This window comes from Heteronotia binoei, chromosome 6 (assembly GCF_032191835.1).
Source record: "Heteronotia binoei isolate CCM8104 ecotype False Entrance Well chromosome 6, APGP_CSIRO_Hbin_v1, whole genome shotgun sequence".
NCBI lineage: Eukaryota > Metazoa > Chordata > Lepidosauria > Squamata > Gekkonidae > Heteronotia > Heteronotia binoei.
Window position 1 is genome coordinate 63,124,669 of NC_083228.1, and position 24,604 is coordinate 63,149,272.

The 24,604-nt window shown below is 43.5% G+C and overlaps 1 protein-coding gene across 1 annotated transcript in view; it reads left to right on the forward strand.

Annotated features, from left to right (window-relative positions):
• The window catches only part of AFAP1L2 (actin filament associated protein 1 like 2), a 144,405-nt gene that overhangs the window by 91,476 nt on the left and 28,325 nt on the right, over positions 1–24,604 (forward strand). The window contains exons 5-7 of the mRNA XM_060242668.1: positions 1,479–1,556; positions 3,818–3,912; positions 20,520–20,610. Of these exons, the coding sequence (XP_060098651.1) occupies positions 1,479–1,556; positions 3,818–3,912; positions 20,520–20,610 (264 nt within the window). The remainder of the gene's footprint in view (positions 1–1,478; positions 1,557–3,817; positions 3,913–20,519; positions 20,611–24,604) is intronic.

A 24,604-nucleotide genomic window follows, 5' to 3' on the forward strand; every position in this document is an offset into this window, starting at 1 on the left:
AATGGAAGCTTTTGGGAACTTTATAACGTGCATGAAGTTAGGGTTGCCAAGTCCAATTCAAGAAATATCTGGGGACTTTGGGAGTGGAGCCAGAAGACTTTGGGGGTGGAGCCAGGAGACTTTGGGATGGAGCCAGGAGCAAGAGTGTGACAAGCATAATTGAACTCCAAGGGAGTTCTGGCCATCACATTTAAAGGGACAGCACGCCTTTTTAAATGCCTTCCTTCCATAGGAAATAATGAAGGATAGGGGCACCTTCTTTGGGGCTCATAGAATTGGACCCCCTGGTCCAATTGTTTTGAAACTTGGGGGGTATTTTGGGGAGAGGCACTAGATGCTATACAGAAAATTTGGTGTCTCTACCTGAAAAACAGCCCCCAAGAGCCCTTGATACCTCCAGATCAGTTCCCCATTATACCCTATGAGAATCGATCTCCACATAGGGAATAATGAAGTGCCCAACAGACATTTCCCTCCCCGCCCCCTTTCTGGTGACTCTGAAGCAAGGGATTGGCATCTCTACTCACGAGTTGCTGCCAGCTTTTTCAAAGTAACATAGACACACCATCCCAAGAGGAAGTCTTTCCAATTGGAGACTGAAGCCTCTGGAGATGGAAAGTCACATGGTGGCTTTGGGGGTGGGGCTTCCCCCCCACCGGCCAGCTGACTGGGAGCAGGAAGGAACCTGGGAAAGTGGAAGAACCACCACTGGGACCTGGGGATTGGCAAGCCTACATGAAATCCTTAAATGCCAGGATTGTATATTCTGCACATGAGTATAGAGAAGACAGTTTGTAAACATGCCTGCAGGCTGTGATGTTCCAAAGGTAGCAATAGTTCTGTCACATTTACTCTTGAGCACTGCAATGTATGTTTATACATTGAGGTTTGCTGCATCTTGCAATTGGCAACTCTGGCAATAATATCAACTTGAGGAGTGTTTTTTTAAGTGCTTATTTTAGCATAGAAAAATTGTTTGCATCTGTACTGGTCCAAAACCAAACAGCAGGCCACAAAACTTTTTATTAGGACCAACCAAAATGAACCAAAACAGTGTGTCAAGCTTTCAAGTTCTCCAGGGGTGCTGACAAGAAAAGACTTGCAAAAGCATGACCTGAAACATCTATTTTTCTTTCCTCAACCTTAAAAAAAATTATAACATGATGAGGAGGTGTGGAATACTTAAAATCTGACACACTATTTTGTGGCATTTTAGCTGCTCCTAATAAACAGAATTGTGGTTTATTTTAGCATAATCTGCCATTCCATTCACATGCTCAGCTCCTCTGTACATAAAGAAAGGTTTTGCAAGAGTCAGTTAAGATGCCACTGAGGTGCAAATCAGTCAAGATGAGACTGGCCCTTTCCCTGATGCTACAGAAGAAGGAAAGGACAGCAACAAAAAGTGTAAATAAAAATTGCTTTGTTCTGCATGTTTGCTGTTTGCCAGAATATGAAACTTATTCTTTGCTTTGTAGGTGGCGATGAAGAATACATTTACATGAACAAAGTCACCGTCAATAGACAACAGTGTGAACCAGAGAAAGCAGAGAAAGGTAGGGATTTAATGCTTTTAGTTTCTGTGATCCCATTTCTCAGACAGGAAAAGATCAAGGAATATAAATGAGATTTCCCCCCCAAATATTTAATAGTAATTTCAGTCAATGTAGAGCTGAGCCAAAGACTGCATCTTCTGTGCAGTGCAAAAAGGCTATGGATCAAAGCATTTCAGCAGCTTTCCTAGGGGAATACTCAAAAGGAGAGTTATGGATAACTTTGAAACATTAAATATTAATATAGTACATCCAGGCCTCATTTTGGGCAGGAGCTCACAGGAGCAGAGCTCCAGAACCTCTAAATCTTTTTTTTTTCTTTTTTACCCCACCCCCCTCCAAATACTTGCTTCTGGGCTCCTTTATTCAAACCCACCATGAGAATTTTGTTGAAATCTAAGATTTGGCAAGCTTTCTAATATTTCCCCCAACAAAAAAAAGGGAAAATAACCCAAATATATAAAGCAGACAGGTGGAAATCTTCCTCCTGCCACTGTGGTCACATAGAAGAAAATAATTTTCAAAGTATGATGGGAGTAAGGTTTTATTATGACAATTATAATTCAAGAAGCAATTTAGTACACCTTCTGGTGATGTCAGGGGTGTGTGGCATATGCAAATGAGTTGTGTTAATGAGCTCCGGCACCTCTTTTTCTATAAAATGACCCCTGATCATATCCCAAATGATAGCATGTAGTCTTTTGCAATGCAGAGTATTCCAACAAAGTATAGGTTAAAAAATAATTAGTAGTGCTTTTAACACTAAAGTATAGGGAATTTTAAGTTAACCCAGTGTTACCCAGATGGCACTGTAAATAACAGTAGTGAAATGATGCTTACTTCTATGCACAGAGCATCTTGCTGAAAAGTGTATCTTGTGCAAAAACATACCCACGCATCAAGTGCACAGACCTCCATACACCATGATTTTTTATTAATTTTCAACATGTATCTTAAAATGAATAGATAGTGTGGTGAACTCTGACATGTTCACTGACTCATTTCATCTTTTTGCAGCAGCCCCTCCTGGTTTTGGCAGTTGGATATTTTCAGTTTTTAGTTTATAGACTGAGTAGTTCAGGCCATGATGCAGTTACCTCATGCCCCTCAATTAGAATGTAAAGAAGCAAAGACCAGGAAAGCAGAGAAGCAGCAGATGTCCAATTTGTTAGACTAATAACATCACTGCATACTCTGGATTCTGTTCTGTTGCTTCTCTCCTTGCACCAGTAGCCCATTACAGCATGTAAGTGCAGGGCTTTTGTGGCTTTCCAGACACAGACTGAAAAGGACTCACATCTAACTTTCATTTTAAAACCATAGAAGCGTGCAGCAAAACTAACAGTAGGTCAAAATGCCTCAGTTTTGAACAACAGTTTTGTTAGGCAATCATAATACCGCTTCAGAAATTACATTTCTTCTGCTTGAAGATAATCTCAGTTCACCATCATGTGAAAAGACAGCACAAATCTTTATTCTGCCTATGATTACTTTATGTTTAAATGCCCGGCATAACCATTCAGAAATGTGAATGCTGGGCTTACCTCGTGGATGGAAACTATTGATAAGTGCCTTGATGCATGACTACAGACTCTTGTGTGGTAACATTTTAAACAGCTACCATGTGGTTTTAAGCAGCTATCGTGTGGTTAGCTGTGTTTCCAGCCTAAAGGAGGGACCCTTGCATTATCTTTCAGAATAACCAAAGCCCCAGAGCCCTCTACTCGGTCCCCTCCCTAGATTTTCTGTCTAATGTGGATTCTAGGATTTTGGTGACCCCCCCCCCCCAACATTTTGTTTGCAGACAAGGCGACGAATTGACTAGAAAGGCTGAGCCTGTAGCCTGTTCTCAGTGCAAGTTGTGCTTCATTGAACTGTAGAAAAGACTGAATTGCCTGCAAGTTCCAACCATCATCCACAGCAGTAATGACAGGGTAAATACTTAGGGTTGCTCAATATAGACAGGGTGGCCCTGCAAGCAGTTGGATTATTTTTAACACATTTTGGCCTTCTGCGAGTTTTCAGTGTCAAATGAAAATATGGCAATAAACACATGAGAATGTGTGCTAGGCTGTACTTAAAAAAAAAAAATCTTGGAGGTGATAGCCAATGCCATTTTTGTGGTCTGTAATGCTCTCTCTAGTTACCTCTCTGCTTCCTGCAAAACAAAATGTTAGCATCTAAGAATGTTTTAGTGCACACTCTGTGTAATGGACAGTTTGCAAGGAAGGAACCACATATTGTCATTTCTGTTTGGGCCACAGTGCTGGGTCAGAGAAACTCCTTGACAAATGGAGAAGTGGAACAGCATTTGTCTCCTCCTCAGAAGAGCTTGCCTGACCTCCCTCCACCAAAAATAGTAAGCCTCTGTTTATTCCTTTGCTGCATAACAGATGTAATGTGAATTCTGTGATAGGGATGAATACCCTACAAAGCAAGCTGTTACTGTGATTAGGACCAGGGAGTCCTCGGTTCAGATCCCTATTCTGTCACTGGAGTGAACTTGGCTTAGCCACTATGTATTAATCAGACCTCCCTCACAGGTTTGTTATGAGGATAAAATGGAAAGGAACCACATATCCTGCCCTGTGCTCCTTGGAAGAATGATGAACTCTATAGAAGGCAGGAAACATATCAATCCTTTTTCCATCAATGAATTTGATAACAGTAATGGTAATAATATATTTATAACTGTGTGGTACACAATGACAACTGTTTTCTTACAAACACCAACTTTATGCTTAATTTTGTTCACTATATTGGGTAATTTGTTCAGATGCTAATACTAAACAATCAGGAATTTATGCACAAGAAGGGGTGATTTCACCAATTCCTTTCACAGCAGCATTCAAACTCCCCCTTTGTGCTGCTCCTGTGGCTCCCCTCCCCCTCCAGAAGCAGCATAAACAGTGGCGTAAGAAGGGGGGCGGGTCGCCCCAGGTCTGGTGGGTCTGGGGGGCCCCTTGGCAATGCCAAGGGGCCCCTCAGAAGCCGGCTGCACTCGCCGCCTTCCCCGCCCGCGCGCGGGGCCCGGCGGCGGTGGCGGAGGCCGGAGAAGCGGCGGAGAGGCCGGCGCTGGTCGCTGGAGGGCCTCCAGCGACCAGTGCCGGCCTCTCCGACGCTTCCCCGGCTCCGCGACCGCCGCAGGGCCCCGCGCGCGGGCCTCCAGTGCAGGCGGAGGCCGGGGAGGGCGTCGGAGAAGCCGGCGCTGGTCACTGGAGGCCCTCCAGCGGCCTCGCCGCCGGACTCACCGCCTCGCCGCCGCCGCCCTGGAAGCAGGTAAGGAGGGCAGGGAGGGAGGAAGGGGGCCGAAAGCGGGGGGGGCTGGCGGGAGGGGGCGGCCTTCCTTCCTTCCCTCCCTCCCTCCTTCCTTCCCTCCTTTCTTCCTTCCCTCCTTCCCTCCTCCTTCCTTCCTTCTTCCTTCCTTCCTTCCTTCCCTCCTCCTTCCTTCCTTCTTCCTTCCTTCCTTCCTTCCCTCCCTCCTCCCTTCCTTCCCTCCCTCCCTCCTCCCTTCCTTCCTTCCCTCCCTCCTCCCTCCCTTCCTTCCTTCCTTCCCTCCCTCCCTCCCTCCCTCCTCCCTCCCTCCCTTCCTTCCTTCCCTCCCTCCTCCCTTCCTCCCTCCCTTCCTTCCTTCCTTCCCTCCCTCCTCCCTTCCTTCCTTCCTTCCTTCCCTCCTTCCTTCCTTCCTTCCTTCCTTCCTTCCTTCCTTCCTTCCTTCCTTCCTTCCTTCCTTCCTTCCTTCCTTCCTTCCTTCCTTCCTTCCTTCCTTCCCTTCCCTCCCTCCCTCCCTCCCTCCCTCCTTCCTTCCTTCCTTCCTTCCTTCCTTCCCTCGCTCCCTCGCTCCCTCCCTCCCTCCCTCCTTATGTTCTTATGTGACACAGAGTGTTGGACTGAATGGGCCACTGGCCTGATCCAACAGGGCTTCTCTTATGTTCTTATGTGACACAGAGTGTTGGACTGGATGGGCCACTGGCCTGATCCAACAGGGCTTCTCTTATGTTCTTATGTGACGCAGAGTGTTGGACTGGATGGGCCACTGGCCTGATCCAACAGGGCTTCTCTTATGTTCTTATGTGATGCAGAGTGTTGGACTGGATGGGCCACTGGCCTGATCCAACAGGGCTTCTCTTATGTTCTTATGTGACGCAGAGTGTTGGACTGGATGGGCCACTGGCCTGATCCAACAGGGCTTCTTTTATGTTCTTATGTGATGCAGAGTGTTGGACTGGATGGGCCACTGGCCTGATCCAACAGGGCTTCTCTTATGTTCTTACGTGACGCAGAGTGTTGGACTGGATGGGCCACTGGCCTGATCCAACAGGGCTTCTCTTATGTTCTTATGTGACAATACTGACTTTGGTGGACCCAAGCACTGATTCAGTGTAAGGGAGCTTTGTGTTTGTGACTGGAGTGGACAATACTGACTTTGGTGGACCCAAGCACTGATTCAGTGTAAGGGAGCTTTGTGTTTGTGTCTTCTGGTGCAATTTTGTTCTCAGATCCTGTATTTACTTCATCAGTATATGGGATAAGGCACTTTCTCAACTGTGCTGCATAATGCAGCCTATTTATTTTGTCCTGTTTGCTCTGTTGGCTCTATCTGCGCCACCTTCATCACTTTCGGGGTGTGGATCCCCCAGTGGGGTGGTCTCCCGACTCCCTCCGCCAGCTGTTTCTGATAGCCCTGCGCCCCCTCTTTCATTTGATATGTGTCCCGTGCGGGTGCCACCCTCCCGCCGGGAGATGCCGCAAAATGAGCCCCCTTGAGGCTTATGGCGGCAGGGCTCGGGGGAAGCGAGCTAGACTGCTGTTCTTTTGAGGGGTTATAGAGTGTTTCGAGCCCGTCCCTGTGGCATCGGTCCCATCATTGTGGGACCCAGGGGGGCGGCGCAGCGGCCCGCTGAAGCAGCCTGTCGGTCACTTCCGGGTTCCTGTCCTGCATCTTGACCTGTGTTATTAGTGACAGGCTGCTTCGGTGGGTCGCTGCGCCGCCCCCCTGGGTCCCACAACGATGGGACCGATGCCACAGGGACGGGCTCGAAACACTCTATAACCCCTCAAAAGAACAGCAGTCTAGCTCGCTTCCCCCGAGCCCTGCCGCCATAAGCCTCAAGGGGGCTCATTTTGCGGCATCTCCCGGCGGGAGGGTGGCACCCGCACGGGACACATATCAAATGAAAGAGGGGGTGCAGGGCTATCAGAAACAGCCAGCAGAGGGAGTCGGGAGCCCACCCCACTGGGGGATCCACACCCGAAAGTGATGAAGGTGGCGCAGATAGAGCCAACAGAGCAAACAGGACAAAATAAATAGGCTGCATTATGCAGCACAGTTGAGAAAGTGCCTTATCCCATATACTGATGAAGTATATGCAGGATTTGAGAACAAAATTGTTTCCGGCGGTGATATTTGGGGGATTTTTGGGGACGTCACAGGAAGTGCTGTGAAGTCACTTCCTGTTTCCGGCAGTGGCATTTGGGGGAAATGATGTCATTTGGGGGAAGTGATGCCACAGGAAGTGATGTCACTTCCTGCTTCCGGCAGGTGGCGCGGGGGGGAATGATGTCACAGGAAGTGATGTCACTTCCTGTTTCCGGCAGGTGGCGCGGGGGGGAATGATGTCACAGGAAGTGATGTCACTTCCTGTTTCCGGTGGTGGCATGCCGTCACCGGAAGTGACGTCACTTCCTGTTTCCGGCGGCGTGCACACACGTAGGGGGGCCCACATAAATCTTGGGCCCCGGGCCCCGAAAGCCCTAGCTACGCCCCTGAGCATAAAGGGACATTTTGGGCTGCAGTGGGAAAGGAAGGGGAAAATTGTACTTCTGTGTAAGAATGTTTTAAATGGTATCTAATTTTCTTGTCTTAGATCTTCCTAGCAATGACAGTGGTTCACCTTTGAGATAGAATATTAGGAGACTACCCCAGGACACCCAACTTTATAAAGCAGGGATTTCTGCTAATCAAAGCTTTATTGTGCTTTTCATCCTTTCTTGGGACTTTGATTAGTCACAAGTCACATTAAGTGGAATAATTACAAATTATTTTTTAAAGATGAAACCTAGTTATTAACATGTTGCATTTAATTTAGTTTGCAATTTCTATTAACAGTTTTGCTGATGGATTTCCCCCCTCATCTTTTTTTTCCAATCCATCCATTTTCCTTTCAAATACAGTGAGACTAGACATTTGGATATTAGACATAGTCATAGGAATTACAACTGTGAGGAATATTGTACTGTGGAATGTAAAAGACTTGAGAGAAGACCTGTGTGTGTGTATATGAGGTGGGGGGAATGTGGGTGGCCTGCTGAGGAAATGGTTCTGTGAATTACAGTCAAAGGGTGATCTGAGGAATTATTACTATGAAAGGCCTCCTCACAGACAGTGCTGCAGGGGATTTTAATGCCTGAGTGTCACTACAGGGTCATGGGGCAAAGGAAGTCTGAGATGGAGCCTTTCATATGTACTCGTTCTAATGAATACAGTCCATCATTTGAGGTTTTCTAACAAATGATTCTAAGTATAATGTGTTGTATATTTTGTGGAAGACTTGTGTTGAGAGAGAGTCCTCTTTTCTTTCTGTTTTATTCATGTGTGTGTATTTTTTTTTTTTTTTAGAGATGGGCTATTTTGCAGAATACTCTTCTGTTACCAGGGTCTGTGCACCTATGAATGTCACCACATGTATAGAGTCTAGACACTGAATCCCAGGGTTGGTTTTTTTGGTTTGTTTTTTTTTAATACAGCTCCTGGCAAGATTGAATAGAAAAAAAATAAAAGGGAGACTGTATTATCCTAGCCCAGATACAGAAAAGCAAATAAAAGTAATATGATAGCTTTTTTAGCAAAGTGTAGCAAAATAAGACAGCAAGTTGAAACAGTTGAGTGAAGAAGGGATTCTGTCATCTTACGTTGGTATTAAAAGAAGAATGAAAACCAACACAAAAAGGAGTGGGGCTTTGGAAGCTCATGTTACACCCTTTTCCCCTATTCAGGGGCCTGAGTGGTTTCGGGAGGTGTTAAAAGCTTCTGGGATGAGTGTTGGTAGCATGCCATTGGCTGAGACCCATCATAGGGGACTTTGGGTGGCTGACAATGCGAGCTGCCGGGGCTGTGCTTAGGTAATCAGGTTAACTTATGTCTGGTGTTGATAGTTATCCTGAATGACTAAGCATTTGATTAGGTTTCTGGATACATTGTTATTATCAGGGATACTCCTGAATGGTCTGGAGTTTCTAGTTATTTTTCTGCAATACTGACCATCATTCACAGTGTCTGGAGCCTTGGAGGTTCACAGAAAACAATTTTTATTATGATGTGCCACAGTTCCTATGTGTATTGTGCTGCTTTCTCATATACCTCTTGATTGCACATAGCATGATTGTGGTTCTCTGGTTTAGTATCAATAAATATGGATTGTACCTCAGGCTGTGCAAGGTGTGTGAGAGGATAAGAGTGCAGCTCCTGCAAGGGTTGTTTTATAGGGTAATCTGTTCTCATGGAGGAAGTAGTGGTAGTACCAATAGAAGGAAGGATCAGTACGCTGCAAGCTTTGCTGGATATGGGTGAGCAAATCATGCCTTTATTTTATCTAGTAAGGGATTTTCCATAGTCTGCTGCTGGAAAAGCTACGTCTGAGTTCAGTGAAATTCACCTAGCATTGGCTATGGTATGGGAAAATTTCAAAGTTGACATCTCTGGGTTTTGCAATAGAAAAAAATGCAATAATTCATTTTTCTCTCAAACTGATATAAGCATAAATCATAATTTCCCAGCAGGCTCATCTTTGGTTTCTGTTTCTTTTGGAAACACACTAGTGAGTAATGAACAATTTGAGTCATCAACCATTTTAGGCACTGATTTCTGTTCCCTGAAAGATTAGAATTTGAGTTCCTTGGTAGTGATGTTTTAAACACTTGTTTATGGTTTTGAACAGAATAGCTCTGTCCAGTTATATAATATAATATAATATAATATAATATAATATAATATAATATAATATAATATAATATAATATAATATAATATATATAATATAATATAATATAATATAATATAATATAATATAATAAAGGTGCCACTGGACTCAACCTTTGTTCTGATGTCCAGATCTATTATTTTTGTGCATGTGTGCCACAGAGTGTACAAGAAGGCAAACCCAAGGGTAGAGAAATTATATTTTCTGTCAACTAAATCCATTATGCATGCATGCCTGTCCACCAAGGTATTATCCAGGGCTTGTTCCAGCTGGCTTGATGTCAGTTCCGGCTGGCTTGGTGTCGGGGTGTGTGGTCTTCTAGGCAAACGAGTTCCTTTTGGACTTTTTCTACCAAAAAGGCCTGTGTGAAACAATGGTGATGTCAGGGAGTATGTGTCAAGTCTCTGTAAAACTTTGGTCAAGCCTGTACTTAACTTTGGCTCAAGCAAAGAGCCTTCTGGGTAAAGCCTATCTGTATTCCAATGCTGCTAGCTAAACCTCTCCCTACCCCCCTCCCTTTCCTTTGTTATGTAGCCTTGCTTTGAAATGGGAATATGTGAAGACATTATCTGCGCCTTCTCAGGCTGGGCATCGGGGGAGGTTGGAGCCAGAGACGCTCAAGGCCAGAGCCAGCCTGAGAACGAAATTGTAACATCAATGTGTGAATGTGCCCTGCATAGTGCCCCTCCCTTAAGAATCCCTTTGAAATGTACCTTATATGATGGCATTGTACTGTAGAATCTTTAGTCTTTCAATTTGAACTTAGCCAAGTATATCCTTATCAATAAACTAGCTACTTTGTTTCAACAATGACTCGTTATTGAATTTGGAGACTTGACAGTATGGCCTAATATGCAAATGAGTTCCTGCTGGGCTTTTTCTACAAAAAAAGCCCTGGTGTTATCAAAGACTTGCTGTGTGTGCCCCCAGGTACTGAATAAAGCTGGGTGCATGCACCCCAGAGGAAGGGGCTTCTCAGTAGTGGTGACAGCATTATAGAACTTACTTTTCACAAAGGTGCACCTGGTACCAAGTATACAGTCTTTAGTCTCTGGAAAAGTCCTGCAAAGACTTTTTTATTCTTGTATGTGTTTCAGACCTCTAGCTCAGGTGTGTCAAACTCATTTGTTATGAGGGCTGGATCTGATATAAATGAGACCTTGTTGGGCTGGGTCATGTCAGATTGGGCCGGGCCATGTATATACCTATTTAAGATAGAAAGGACACAGACAAACACACACAAGAAACCCTCTTAAAACATGCTTAAAATGTTAGCACTTGTTGGTATTAAAGGTGCTTTCTTTGTATCTCTCCAAGTGATCCAGGGAACTGGGCAAAGGAAGCTTTGGCTCTTTCCTTCCTTCCCCAGGGGACTAGGAGAGGGAAGGAAGAGAGGCTTGCTGTAGCTCTGCTGTGCAATTGAGAGAGCCTGGAAAAACAAGCTCTGCCTTCCCCCCTTCCTCCCCAAGGGAGGAGCCTCAGCCAATGGAGAAATAGAGGCTTTGCTCTGTAGCTCCTGTGCGATTGAGCAAGCCTTGCAAAGCAAGCTGTTATGCAGAAGGAAGCAAGAGATTGGGAGAAGGAAGCAGATGACAGCCAGTTGTTTGGGGGCCTGATAGGAGCCCTCCGGGGCCTGATTCGGCCCCCAGACCACATGTTTCACCCCTGCTCTAGCTGGTTTTAAGAAAAGTGTCCATTTGAATAATGCTTTTTGTTGTGGTTTTAGGCTTTTGGTGCTGAATTTTAGAACATTCTGATTTCATTTTCTAAATCTGATGTTATTATGCTTAGTTTTTTGTCTGATATATTGCTAGCTGTATGATGTGGTATTCCATAAATCTTTTATGAAAGAGAATAAACTGACATTTGATGCTGTATGCAGATGCTGCTTTCATGTGTAGAGATATATTATGTTCAGAATTTCACATATATTGGCTTCCCCACTGACTCTTCCTCTTTCCTGAATTTTACAATACGTGTAGAGAACAAGGGGAAGGGCATTTTCTCTGACATCATACTGGTTTTGTACCAGCAAAGCAGTTCTTCTGCGTTCTGCCAAATCTCAGAAAAAGGAGGCAAACACATCTTCCATCTCCTGAGTTCTCAATAACTTTTGGAACTGGAGAGTTTTCTCTGACTTTGCAAAGAGTGGAACATTGCCATTCTATCTCCTGCAAAAGCCTAATAGAAATACAAAGAAATACTCCTGTCTCCATGCTTTGTGCAGCTCATGGGAACCTAAAAGGGGATGAGATCTTTGTTTTAAGCATGTGGGATAGGATCATCAGAGCTGCAGGCATCCCCATGAATGGATTCATGAAAATTCTGATGATATAAGGAAACATGCAGTGTACTATAACACTTGATGGAATTAATTGAGATGAAGTTGACATTGTGCCTTCCTTTGAATCAATGTGATGAGACCTATTCTTCTCCTTTAATTGTCACATTGTGACGTTGCCTACCCCAACCAGCTTCAGCCAGTGATATGGAGCAGGTGATTTTCCATTAGTGGGATGGGTGAGAACTTGCGATGGGCATATCATTTTCAGAATCATCCCTGTGTAGAGTATATTAACATTTGCTTCCGTGCAAAGTGTGTGTATGGAGAGAAGGGAAAGGGTTAATTCACATGTGCATATTCATCAGTTGATGACTGGAAAGATGACTTGTGTATGGCTTGAAGGCTGGTGATCCAGCAAGTTTCCTGAATCCAAATGGGATTGGTTGGTGCTTGGATTACAGACTTCCTGAAAAATTTGTGCATGTTGCCTTCTGTTTTGTGATTTTAAAAAAGGCAGAATATAAATAATTTCAGGAGGGTAGCCATGTTGGTCTGCAGTAGAAGAGCAAGATTAGAGTCTAGTAGCACTTTAAAGACCAACGAGATTTCCAATGTATAAGCTTTTGAGAGTCTAAAGATATAAATAAGCAGCCATCATAGATTAAACACCACAGAGTCATTTCACATTATATCTAACATAGTGAGGACAGTATACAAATTCATGTTGAGGGCAATTTTATTGATTTATTGAAAATATTTATGTCCTGCTGTTTTATTCTAATATGAATTGCCAGGGCTAGTCACAATATACTGCATGACACCAATATGTATTTTCAAAAAGAATCCAACCCATCTAAAAAGGTAATATAGTGAATCCAAAGACAATAAAAGATTAGTGCCAATAAAAATACAATTATAATTACAATTAGTCAGCAGCAGCATAAGCAGATTTAAAGGTCCTGTCAAAGAAGATTGTTGCAAGTTTTTAAATGAAGACAAAAAGAACTGGGAGGCAGGCAGACTGCTCTTGAAAGAGCATTTCTGAATTGTTGAGTGATAAGCCCCTGAAAAATACAGTGATGTATACTCTAAATCACTACACAAGACAACAGAAGTGCTTAGGATGTCCTCCTTGACACCTCTCTTTGTACAGAGTAGTGTTCAGTCCTGTGTGTAGTTTAAAATGGCAAAATCAAGATATAAGGGTATCACTATCTCTGCAGTTTGTAAAAATGACATTTCCTTGTCCATGTATGCAGGAGTCATTGTCTCATGGTAACAAACAACTAAGAACAGAACTGCTTTTATGAAATTTTGACTTAAGCTTCCTAATATGGAAGCAGAATTTCCTAAGCCAGACACTAAAATATCAGCAGGCTCAGACCCATACAAAGCAGAACTGTTCAGGAGGATCTGCTTTGTTTAAACTGTCTTCAAAAAGCATATTTTACTCACAAAACCTTTCCATTATTTCTTTTATTTTTTATTTATTTATTTATTTTATTTATGATTTATATCCCGCCCTTCCCACAAGTGGCTCAGGGCGGCTCCCAACAATTAGTCAAACAGAAAATTAAACAAGTATTTAAATATATAAACAATTAAAACATTTAAGACTGTTAAAACCTTAAAACCATTAAACATTACAGAAATATGTATAACAGGAGTCTGGCAAGCTACATTTAGTTTCTCATCTCAGCTAGGTGTAGGCTAGCTGGAACTGAACTTACAGGCCCTGCGGAACGGAACTTATAGGCCCTGCGGAACTGAACAAGGTCCCGCAGGGCCCTCACCTCCTCCGGCAGCTGATTCCACCATGTAGGGGCCATAACAGAGAAGGCCCTGTCCCTAGTGGATTTTAGGCGGGCTTCTTTTGGCCCAGGGATAGCGAGAAGATTTTGGGTTCCCGATCTCAGTACTCTCTGGGGAACGTGTGGGGAGAGACGGTCCTTCAGGTAGGCAGGTCCCAGGCCATATAGGGCTTTAAAGGTAATGACCAGCACCTTGTACCGAACTCGGTACATCACTGGAAGCCAGTGCAGAGTCCGAAGACCCGGCCGAATGTGTCCCCAACTTGGGAGGCCCAATAACAGCCGGGCCGCAGCAGTCTGCACCAGCTGCAATTTCCGAGTTTGGCACAGGGGCAGCCCCATGTAGAGGGCATTGCAGTAGTCCAACCTCGAGGTGACCGTAGCATGGATCACTGTTGCTAGGTCGTCGCGATCCAGGAAGGGGGCCAACTGCCTTGCCCGCCTGAGATGAAAAAATGTGGACTTGGCAGTGGCTGCTATCTGAGCCTCCATCTTTAAGGAAGGCTCCAATAGTACCCCCAGGCTCTTGACCCTGTCCGCCGCCATTAGCGGCGCACCGTCAAAAACTGGCAGGGGGATTCCCCCCCCCCCCGGTCCCCGACGACCCAAGCAAAGGACCTCTGTCTTCGCAGGATTTAGTCTCAGTCCACTCAGTCTGAGCCACTCAGCCACGGCCTGTAATGCTCGATCCAGATTTTCCTGGGCGCAGGCTGGTCGGTCGTCCATAAGCAGATAGAGCTGGGTGTCATCAGCATACTGGTGACACCCCAGCCCATACCTTCGGGCAATCTGAGCAAGGGGTTTTTACAACTTGTTCTTGTTTTTACAACTTCTTTCAGACTGTAAAATGCTAGCAAATGATTTGCTGTCTTTGAGGGTCGATTAATGAATTGTAAATGTGACAGTAAAACTGAAGAGATTTGACTTCCTGGAGAACTGAAGTCATAATTAGAGGATATAATTCTATCATATTACTGAGGAAACGTCTGTTTAAAAGGAGAAGGGCCAAAAGCTAGAGAATTTTAAATTAGAAATAAGGATTCTCCAATTATTAACCATATTTATTTAGTGTCAGATAAATATGGTGGGAGTTTGTTTTTAAGTAGCCAGTTGGATAGATTTACATTTCTCCTCAAAACAACAATGTAAGAATACCATTGGGGGGGGGGGGGGAGGGAACAAAATAGAACCTAAAAGTCACTAAGCATGACTTTACTGTATGATCTAATCCCATCTGATTTCCATTGTTTGTATGAAACAATGCAAAGCCTTTGCCTCTCCTATTCCAGCACTTGTTTTATAGTGTAGGTAGGAGGATGCTACAATATATTTTATGTAGACAGACATAGCCACCAACTGTTTCTGGGTTTTTTTGCTTTACTCTTTCTACAAAGTATTATTGCTTTGCTCCAATGCAGCCATCAATAAATAAATGTACATCAGATGTTCTCTTTCTGAGAAGGTGGCTCCCACTGGAAAGTGTTTTAATGCTTCAGGTTGGGTTTAGGCATTTTAAATATTTAACCAGTTTCCTGTTTGCTGTGTGTAACAGTTGTGAATGCTGAGCTATGATTTCTATACATTGCCTTCCATCCAATCATATTTGCAAAGGTGAATAAATATTTTTGCCAAGGGACCAATTGAGATCAATTATTTGAAATATATGTGGTTTTATCAAATTGAACATCTGCTGCTGTGCACTCATATTAGCCAGCATTAATAATATCTCTACCTTATAACAGTTCTAATGAGGTTTTGACCAGAGGTTATATGACATAATAGGATGAAGTAATTAGTTGAAATGCCTTTATAATGTAGGAATTATTTTCATTGTCTAAAACTCATTTAGCCTTTGTAAGCTTAAAAAAAGTTAATGTTGGTAGTTCCAAGAAAAATAGTTTCAGAACAATCAGATATTTTAGGAGGCTGGCTTCACATGCCAGTCCACATTGTTCTGTAAACCATCATGGCCTAGAACAGGGTTTCCCAAACTTTTCTTTCCCGTGGCCTGGTTATTTTTACACTTCTCCTTCATGGCCCACTAAAATTTGGGGGTAGAGCCAGGAGACTTTGGGGGTGGAGCCGGGAGGCAGGAATTATGTCATTTCCTGTGGTGTCAAGGACCAAGTGATGTCACTTCTGGGGCACACTGAACCAAAATTCCACCTTTTCCTGTGATGTCACTTCCAGGGCACTCCCCCAAACCTGCCTCTTCTTCAGAAGTAATTTTATTTTCAGAAAAATATCTCTGAAACTCATGCTGAGCCAAAATGGAGATGGAAAGTGGGCGGTCCTTTCTTTTCACCCCCACACCTGCATGCACCCATCTGTTTGTGTATTCTTCTCCAGCTTGCAAGCACTCCTAATGCCCATGTTCAGTTGCCCGCATCACCTACACATCCCTTCCTCAACAGCACTGGCCAGTGAATGCAGTTGGGAGTGCTGTTGTCATTGCCATCAGGAATGCCAGCACTGTGTACCACCCACACTGGGCCCTGGCAGCTGCTCTACCTCAAAATATGCTGACACATTTAGTAGGCCCTTCCTTCAGCTGCTACAAGCTACAACCAAGCTTGCTTTGTTTCAAGAAAATCTTTTGACAGCTATTTTTCATACTTTTCTTTGGTTGAAACACTGGGAACTTGCTGTGAAAGGTACCAGAGAATTGTACTGCAATTAATGAATCAATTTCAAGTTATATGAAGTTCATATAAGCTTTTCTGGAGTTATCCCAAAAAGGATATTTTTGAGGGACTTGCAGCTTTTTACTGGCTGTGTTTCCCATGCCTTTAAAAGCAACCTGTTGTGCAGATATTTAGCTAGCGAACTACTTTAATCCTTTTTAATATCTACAGGAGGAGTTTAATTTTGGTGTCAGACACTGTTAAAAGCAGGACCAGTAGAATGGTGCCAAGTTCATAGTACCATCTCTTCCAGTGCTGTTGAGATATACCGCAATAATCTCCAATAATCTCTTTCTGCCCCACACCTCTTACTCTCACTCACTCACACAGAAATCTCATAGAAGGCCACCTGACTACAACTGGAGGTGCCAACTTTTCATTGGCAGAGCTCCTATGTCTGCAACAACAGTATGATGAACAGAAAAGTTTCATCCAGTAAAAATGGAAGGAAAGAAAGAGAAAGGGAAAGAATGAAATGGAAGGAAAGGAAAGGAAAGGAAAAGAAAGAAAGAACATAAACATAAGAGGAGCCATGTTGGATCAGGCCAGTGGACTATCCTGTCCAAAATTCCGTCGTACAATGCCCAAAAAGCACCAGAATGTCCACCAGTGGGGCCAGGGCACTAGAAGCCCTCCCACTGTTGCTTCCCTGCCCCCAGCACCAAGAATACAGACAGAGAAAGAAAGAAAGAAAGAAAGAAAGAAAGAAAGAAAGAAAGAAAGAAAGAAAGAAAGAAAGAAAGAAAGAAAGAAAGAAAGAGGGGCAAAGGAAAAAAAAAAGCCTTTCTCACCATCAGATGACCCCAGCCAGCAAAAATTCTACCCAGGGGTCGTTTGGTAAAAAAATAGCTACTGGAATGCCCACTCCCCGTCCCTCCCAGCTGAAAAAAACACACAATCACCACCCAGACCTCCTGGGGAAATCTCCTCAAAAGAACATACTGCAAGGCACATGAAAGCTCATACCTTGAAGAACACTTCATGGGTCTAAAGTGCCAGCGAATGCTAGCTTTTCTCTCAAACATTGGGAGCGAGGGAGAAGGAAGGAGAGGCAGCCCAGCTCCTCTCTGCACAACACAGAGATGGAGTGAGGTTAGCTTTTGCTTTTCTTGTGACCTGGTAGTGAGGATTCCGTGGCCCGGTACCGGGTCATGACCCTGCAAATGGGAAACACTGACCTAGAATAAGGAGGACTTGAATCTGGGGTAGACTCAGGATGCTTACCATAATTGGGGTCACAGTTCCTCCAATACATACGAGTGCAATTTCCACCCCAACTAAATATACCAGCTCATGTCTTATTTGCACTTTTCACTAACATGCTACAGAAAAGATTCCAGCACACCACTATGTGTGGAAGTGACTGAGGTCACCCTCACAGAGAAAGATGCAGTTGGGGACATAGGAATTTTGAGGATCCTTGGATAGATTGTTTCAGAGCTGCCTAGTCAGGAAGAGTGGGCATACTCCAGTTGTCCACATGGAGATTCCGAGAAGGTTTTTGATGCAACTTGCCAGATTTCCTTTATATATACTTGAATATTTATTAATTTTTAGAGTTTTATCTGTTTTATCTGTTTTAATTGTCTATTCCCTCACATGTTTAAATATTGCTTATTGTTATGTGGGATCTATTGTTGGAAGCTGCCCTGAGCCATTCGTGGGAAGGGCGGGATATAAATTCTAAATAAATAAATAAATAATTCTTGTGGAGGAGGAGATGTATTCAGATTCCTAGCGAACATAGAAGTAGGCATGCAGCATGACAATTCCTTGGTTCTCGTGTGTGAATCTTTTCAGAGGATCCACAGCATCTGGCTTTCTCTGCCAAGCCTTTGTCTGTGTACTAGGATAATTTGGCAGCCATCCAGGGATTTTCCAGTGCCTGGAATCCTCTGAAAGTCTTGTGCTTCAAGACTATCTGCTTCCTCCCATCCGCCGTTCAATGTTTCTGGTTTACATATGGCCCTGCAGCATTTGGGAATGTTAATTTCCTGATGTTATGTGTGACAGTGCAGCAAGACACAACAGACAGTGCCTTAAGTGTGTCTATTCTCACCTACCATCCTCACATCACTATATTGATTGCATTTTTACCTCATGTTTCTTCCCATGAGCTCAAGACAGCATATGTAGGGGTGCCCTCCCCATTCCTTTTTGCCACTACTTTATGCAGTAGGTTAGAATGAGAGCTAGCAACTGGCCCAAGATCACACAGTGAGCTGAGCAGGGATTTGAACCTGCTTTCCTCCAGTTTTAAGGGCAGTGCACTGATCATTGTAGCACATTGGTTGCTTGTAGATAGGAAATGTTTGGGGAATGTGTTTAAACTGTAGCTATAATAAACACAACCAGATTGTGAGATTAAACATCCTGTAACTGTAATTGTAAGAAACCATGGTGGTCAGTTTCCTAGCATCTCTCTGAAGAATTCATTGCAAGACAGGCTATTGCAGAGAAAAGCAATACCACACAGAGATCAGAATCTTCTTCTGTGTCATGAAGGTGCATGCCACACTTTGATCCTCAGAGCATACAGGAAGCATACTCATATTTTCAGTCTGAAATAGTGGAGAGCAGGTAAATGTCACCTATTATTACCATCTCGTCCCCCTCATGGCTGCTGTGTCTTTAATATGCAGAAGTGTAGTAATTTCCCATCTCTGTATCTGCATATCAGTAAAAGTTTCAACAGCTTTATTCAAGCTTGATCTACATTAATGGTAGGCTTGCCAATCCCCAGGTCCCAGCGGGGGTTCTCCTGCTTTCCCAGGCTCCTTCCTGCTCCCAGTCAGCTGGATGGCGGGGGAAGCCCTGTCCCCACAGCCACCATGTGCCTTTCCACCTCCAGAGGCTTCCTCTCGGGATAGTGTGTTTGTATCTTTAAGGCTGAATGGGAGGAGGCAGAACAACATGGCTGCTCCCAGTGCCTGTGAATGCAGCCCAGACCCTCCGTTGGTTGCACAATCTTTTCAGGGGTCGTTTGCATAGGAAAGGTAAACTTGAACCTTTGGTTGCTCTATGTTATCTTTGAAGAAGTGGAAGTTCAGCAACTTATGAGTAAAGCTGTCAATCCCCTGGTGGGAGCAGACCCTCCCCCACTTCATAGTCATCAGAAACGGGAGGGGGGGGAGGAAAATGTCTGCTGGGCACGTCATTATTCCCTATGGAGATCAATTCCTATAGGGTATAATAGAGAATTGATCTGGGGCTCTGGAGGGGTTGTGTTTTGAGATAGAAGCACCAAATGTTCAGCATAGCATCTGATGACTCTTCTCAAAATGTTCGCCAAGTTTCAAAAAGGTTGGACCAGGGGGTCCAATTCTACGAGCCCCAAAAGAAGATGCCACTATTCTTCATTATTTCTAATGTAGGGAAGGCATTTAAAAGGTGTGTGGTTCCTTTAAATGTGATGACCAGAACTCCCTTTGCAGTTCAGTTGTGCTTCACAACTTTGCTTATGATCCGACCTCCAAAATATTTTGGCTCCACCCCCAAAGTGTCCTGGCTCCACCCCCAAGGTCCCCAGATATTTTTTGAATTGGACTTGGCAACCCTAATTAACGGGGGAGGGGCGGAATTTCCAGAGCTAATTTTCTACAAGTAAGCCTATGATCTGCTCAAAAGGGCTGCATTATTGTTAAATGGAGACTCATCCATAGGTAGAGTAGCCTGGAGTCATGTCTATGAGCACTAGCTTTCAAGAAGCTTCATAGACTTGGAATCAGAAATCACACAGTTATGAGTATTCTGTTGTATTGCATCTGGGCTATACTTAGAAAAGTAGTCCCCTGTGCAAGCACCAGTCATTTCTGACTCTGGGGTGATGTTGCTTTTACAATGTTTTCATGGCAGACTTTTTTTTTACCGGGTGGTTTGCCATTGCCTTCCCCAGTAATCTACACTTTCCCCCCAGCAAGCTGGGTTCTCATTTTACCAACCTTGGAAGGATGGAAGGCTGAATCAACCTCGAGCCAGCTACTTGAACTCAACTTCTGCTGGGATCGAACTCAGGTCATGAGCAGAGCTTAGGACTGCAGTACTGCAGCTTTACCACTCTATGCTAATATATAATTATATCTTGCCTCTAAAAGGGAATCTTCATTTAATGTAGGGGGGGGAAATCTGTTAATACAGACCAATTTCAAAATTTCTCTATGGCTTTTTTATCTACAGTTAAATCTTTCTTTTTGTTCATTTATTCTACAGATTATAGAAACAAAGCAGCATTCAGGCACCAAAGTTGAGTCTCCAGAGGGGTACTATGAAGAAGCAGAGCCCTATGGTATCTCTACAAATGGTACAGAATTATTACCTGCATGTTACAAAGAATTTAATTACTTGGACAAACACTAATGTCTCTGAAAATATGGTTTAAATCTTCTCAAACCCACAGTTGTCTATGTGATATATATGCTTCTTGCATTCTCAGTTAAAAGTGCAAGTATCCAGATAGTATCAGTGGTATCATTGATAAATTGGTAGGTGCAAAGTTGTCAAAACTGAATGTAACTTCCTAGATGTACTGTCATATCCTTGTGCATGTGTGGACATCATATAACTATAGAATATTTACTGTAAAAAGGGAAGGGTATGGTGACTCTGTTGCCAGACCACTGTATCTTTTCGGCTGTCTCTTTTGTGTTGTCTTTCAAAAGATCATTTTGACATGCCTGTAGGGAGCTTTTGGCCTTGTTTTGCAGTTCAGGATCCTGTGCAGAGGAGGAAGTGCATTAGAATCCTTCTCTCAGTTCTGTCCTTTATAACACCATGCAGTGCTCACCTTCCCTCCTATTTTTAACCTTTTCTTACATAGTAACATCCAGCACTTTTGAATGGAACTCTACTACATTGTCATTTGTTTTTGAGGTGGCAGACCATGCACACAGGCACTTTGTTGGTCATTATAAAGTGGAGGGCATTTGTGTAAAACAGCAACTCCAAAGGAGAAAACGCTTTAAAAATTGTGTTTTCTCTTGACTTGGTAACTTCCAGAACAACTGGTTGACAGCTGTGTGAAACAGGATGCATAATTAAATGGTGGACCACTGATTTGATCCAGTAGGGTCTCTCTATGCTCTTATGTTCTGTGAAGATAACTGTATCTCTCCAAAGATGTGTGAATCAGGCTCAGCGGTGATGGCATCACCTGCAAAAGAGCACATGTATGAACACCAGCTCCATGTTTCCCCTTTGAAAAGCAAGATTAGATGCAACAGCTATATCAAAGGAATGTCTGTTGTTGCACTCTAGCCTCTAGTAGATCTAAATTTCTTTCTAACATGTGCTTGCCTGCTGATCAAGGCAGTCTGTGGCACGCCAAGGAACAGACCAGGCGGCTCCTTACAGTGCAGTCCTCGTCAGAGTTACACCCTTCTATGTTTATTAAAACCACTGGCCTTAGAAGGGTGTAACTCTGTTTAGGATTGCATGGATTTATGGGTGTTTGCCAGAGAATGATGCATTATTTTTTATTTTTGTCACACACTTGAAAAGAAATATAACTGTTCAATTAAGAGGTATAGCATGTAGAAACTTGTGGAAAACTCACTGGGGATCACCATTTAACCAAACTATCACTGAGATTAAAAGATAAATTTGCCACATTGGTCTTAATATCCTAATTACTAGCCCATTTCCCCCAGTAACAGCATTGCTGCTTGGCCAGTTGAATATAGACGCTTCATAAATCCTCAGCACGGTGTGTCTAGGACATCCCCCCCACAGTTTATTCTCTGTATTAAGATTAATTTGGATGTTCAGTGACTTTACTAAATCAGCTTTTAAAAAATCCATGTATCACTTGATAACATGCTGTAATGGACATATTACTTTATACATTGTTACATGATTCAGGTGGACATCTAACACCCTTGAAAAGCAAAGATGTAGGATGATATTTGCAGGCTGCAATCCTATGTGTACTTACTTGGGAGTAAATGCTATTAAAATTAGTGGGCCTTACTTGCGAGAAAACATGGAAAGAATGTGACTACATACTTAGCAAAGACTGCACCCAAAACCTATTGCCATACTTCATGGCATCATGCTCTGTGTGCCCAGAGCTTATCTGCTTCAGAGTCATGTGATAGCAGTGGGCCAGTCAACAGAATTAAACATTCTTTTTGTCTTCCTCCTTTTTCTTCTTCTTTAATCTCCCCTGATATCTCAGACGCACCTCATCTGAGGTGCTTGGTGTACTTTGGGAAATATAAATCCCATGACTCCTGACATTTACATTTATCTGAGTATATCAGACACCTCAGATGCTTTCTTTCTCAGTAAGGGAAGGAGAAGAAAAGAAGAAAAAGACAGGGAGAATCTTTACGTCTCTTAGTGTTGGCTTGTGACCTATATTTCGTTCAACTTCAATCGCAGTTGTTGAAGAGGGAGGAACTGTGTGTGCTTATATAGTGCTCCCTATGCTTTAAAAGTGAGTATGACAGAGCTAATAGAAAAAAAACTTTGGTGGCATCTCTAATTACCTTGTATTCCTTTTGGTGCTTCACTGTGGTATAAATTAATATTTAGTTTCAGACCATTCAGTCCTGCCCTGTATGAGCAGAACCAAATAGTATCACAAGACACATGAAGGACCTGAGTGGTACCCCAAGGGCTGAATATTGGATAATAGTTATTCAGATTGAATTTATACCTTCTGATGATGTTTATCATAACTGGGTCACAGAGGCTGCTAAAATATTTTAGCTGACTGAGTTTTCTTCTCGTCCATTTATTTTTGGTGTAAGTTATTAGTACTCTACTAGAAGAATATAATTAATGGTTTAATAATTATTGAAGTTGCTTTGTGGTTCATTTGTAAGTCTTTCTTTCTCCTTTAGTTCTTCATGTGTGAATATGCAGGTCCAGGGGCAGCTCTAGGGTGCGTGGCACCCCAGGCAGACTTGCCTGGTGCCACCCCCCTGGGCTGCCCCCTCCCCTATCTTTGGCACTGCAATGTGGTGCCACACTCCAACCCCCTTTCCTCTATATTTACCTTTGGCACTGCAACATAGCACCGCGCTCCAGCCCCTTCCCCCACCGCCTCTGCCCCTGCCTGTAGCACTCTCTGAGCATCCTCAGGTGGAGGACACTCAGCGAGTGCTACAGAGACTGTGTGCCAGCCAGAAGCCCTCCCTGGCCCCTCTTTGACATTCAGAAACATCAGAGAGGGACGGGAAAGGCTCTGGGCGGAGGACGCTTAGGAAACAATACAGCAACTGCACACTGGCAACTTGGACATTTGCAAACTTGGACATTTGCCTATGGTGCTGGGCTGGGAGGGCCTGATTTGGTGTGTGTCTATGGTCAAAGATAAAATGGACCAAGTTCAGCTAAAGCAGCTAACATAATCACTTAGGCTACTGAACTAACATACTTACCTGGGATTAAACACCCATCTCTAAACTGGGCTTTCTGAGTGTGTATGCATAATATTGCACTGTCAGTCAAAACTAATTTTAGCAGGATTGTGGCTACCAAATTGAGGCGCACATTACAAAACAAATGCAGAGGACCATAGCTTTGTATCTGGGTTTCACAGGAATAAATCATCCAGGGTGGAGTAGTTTAGCAGAGTCCCTTTGGATTTATTTCTTTAGTCACAGTGTGACTGTGTCAAAGGCTGTTGGTGGAATCTTTGCACAGAGAGACACGGAAAAGTAGGGAACCTCATGGTACAAGGGAGAGGTAGATAGCTCTAATGATACTGTCCTAGAAAAACTGAGAAGAATGTCCACAGTTTTGTTGGTTACCAATACAAGCAACAAATCTAGACATCACAGGTGACATTGGCTTAGAGTTTATGTTGGCAGACAAATGTGGAGAACCCCCTCCCCTAGGTAGGACCTAGAGTTCTGGAATTACAACTGATTTCCACATTACAGAGATCAATTCCTATGGGGGACATGGCAGCCTTGGAAGGCATCTATGCCATTGCATATCCATGTGGCTTCCTCTCATCGCTGGACTTTGCCCTCCCCCAAATCTCCAGGAATTTCCCAAACAAGTTGGCAACCTTATCCCTCCATCATGTCTGCAAGCTTCTTACGAGTCCGTAATATTACTGCTGCATATTACTGGGAAAGTTTTAAAATGCTTCATCTGCTAACATGATGTTAACAACCTGCTGATTCATTTTTTAAAAGATTGTTCCCATGTTTTGTAAACAGATTAGAATGAAACCCTAATACTTTTGTGAGGAAGGGAAACAAATCTTTTGTTAGTAAACCAGGAGTCTCACACTGTGCTTGCTGGGGCTTGAAAAGTTCTGCACCGTGTAGGTAATTGTTAAA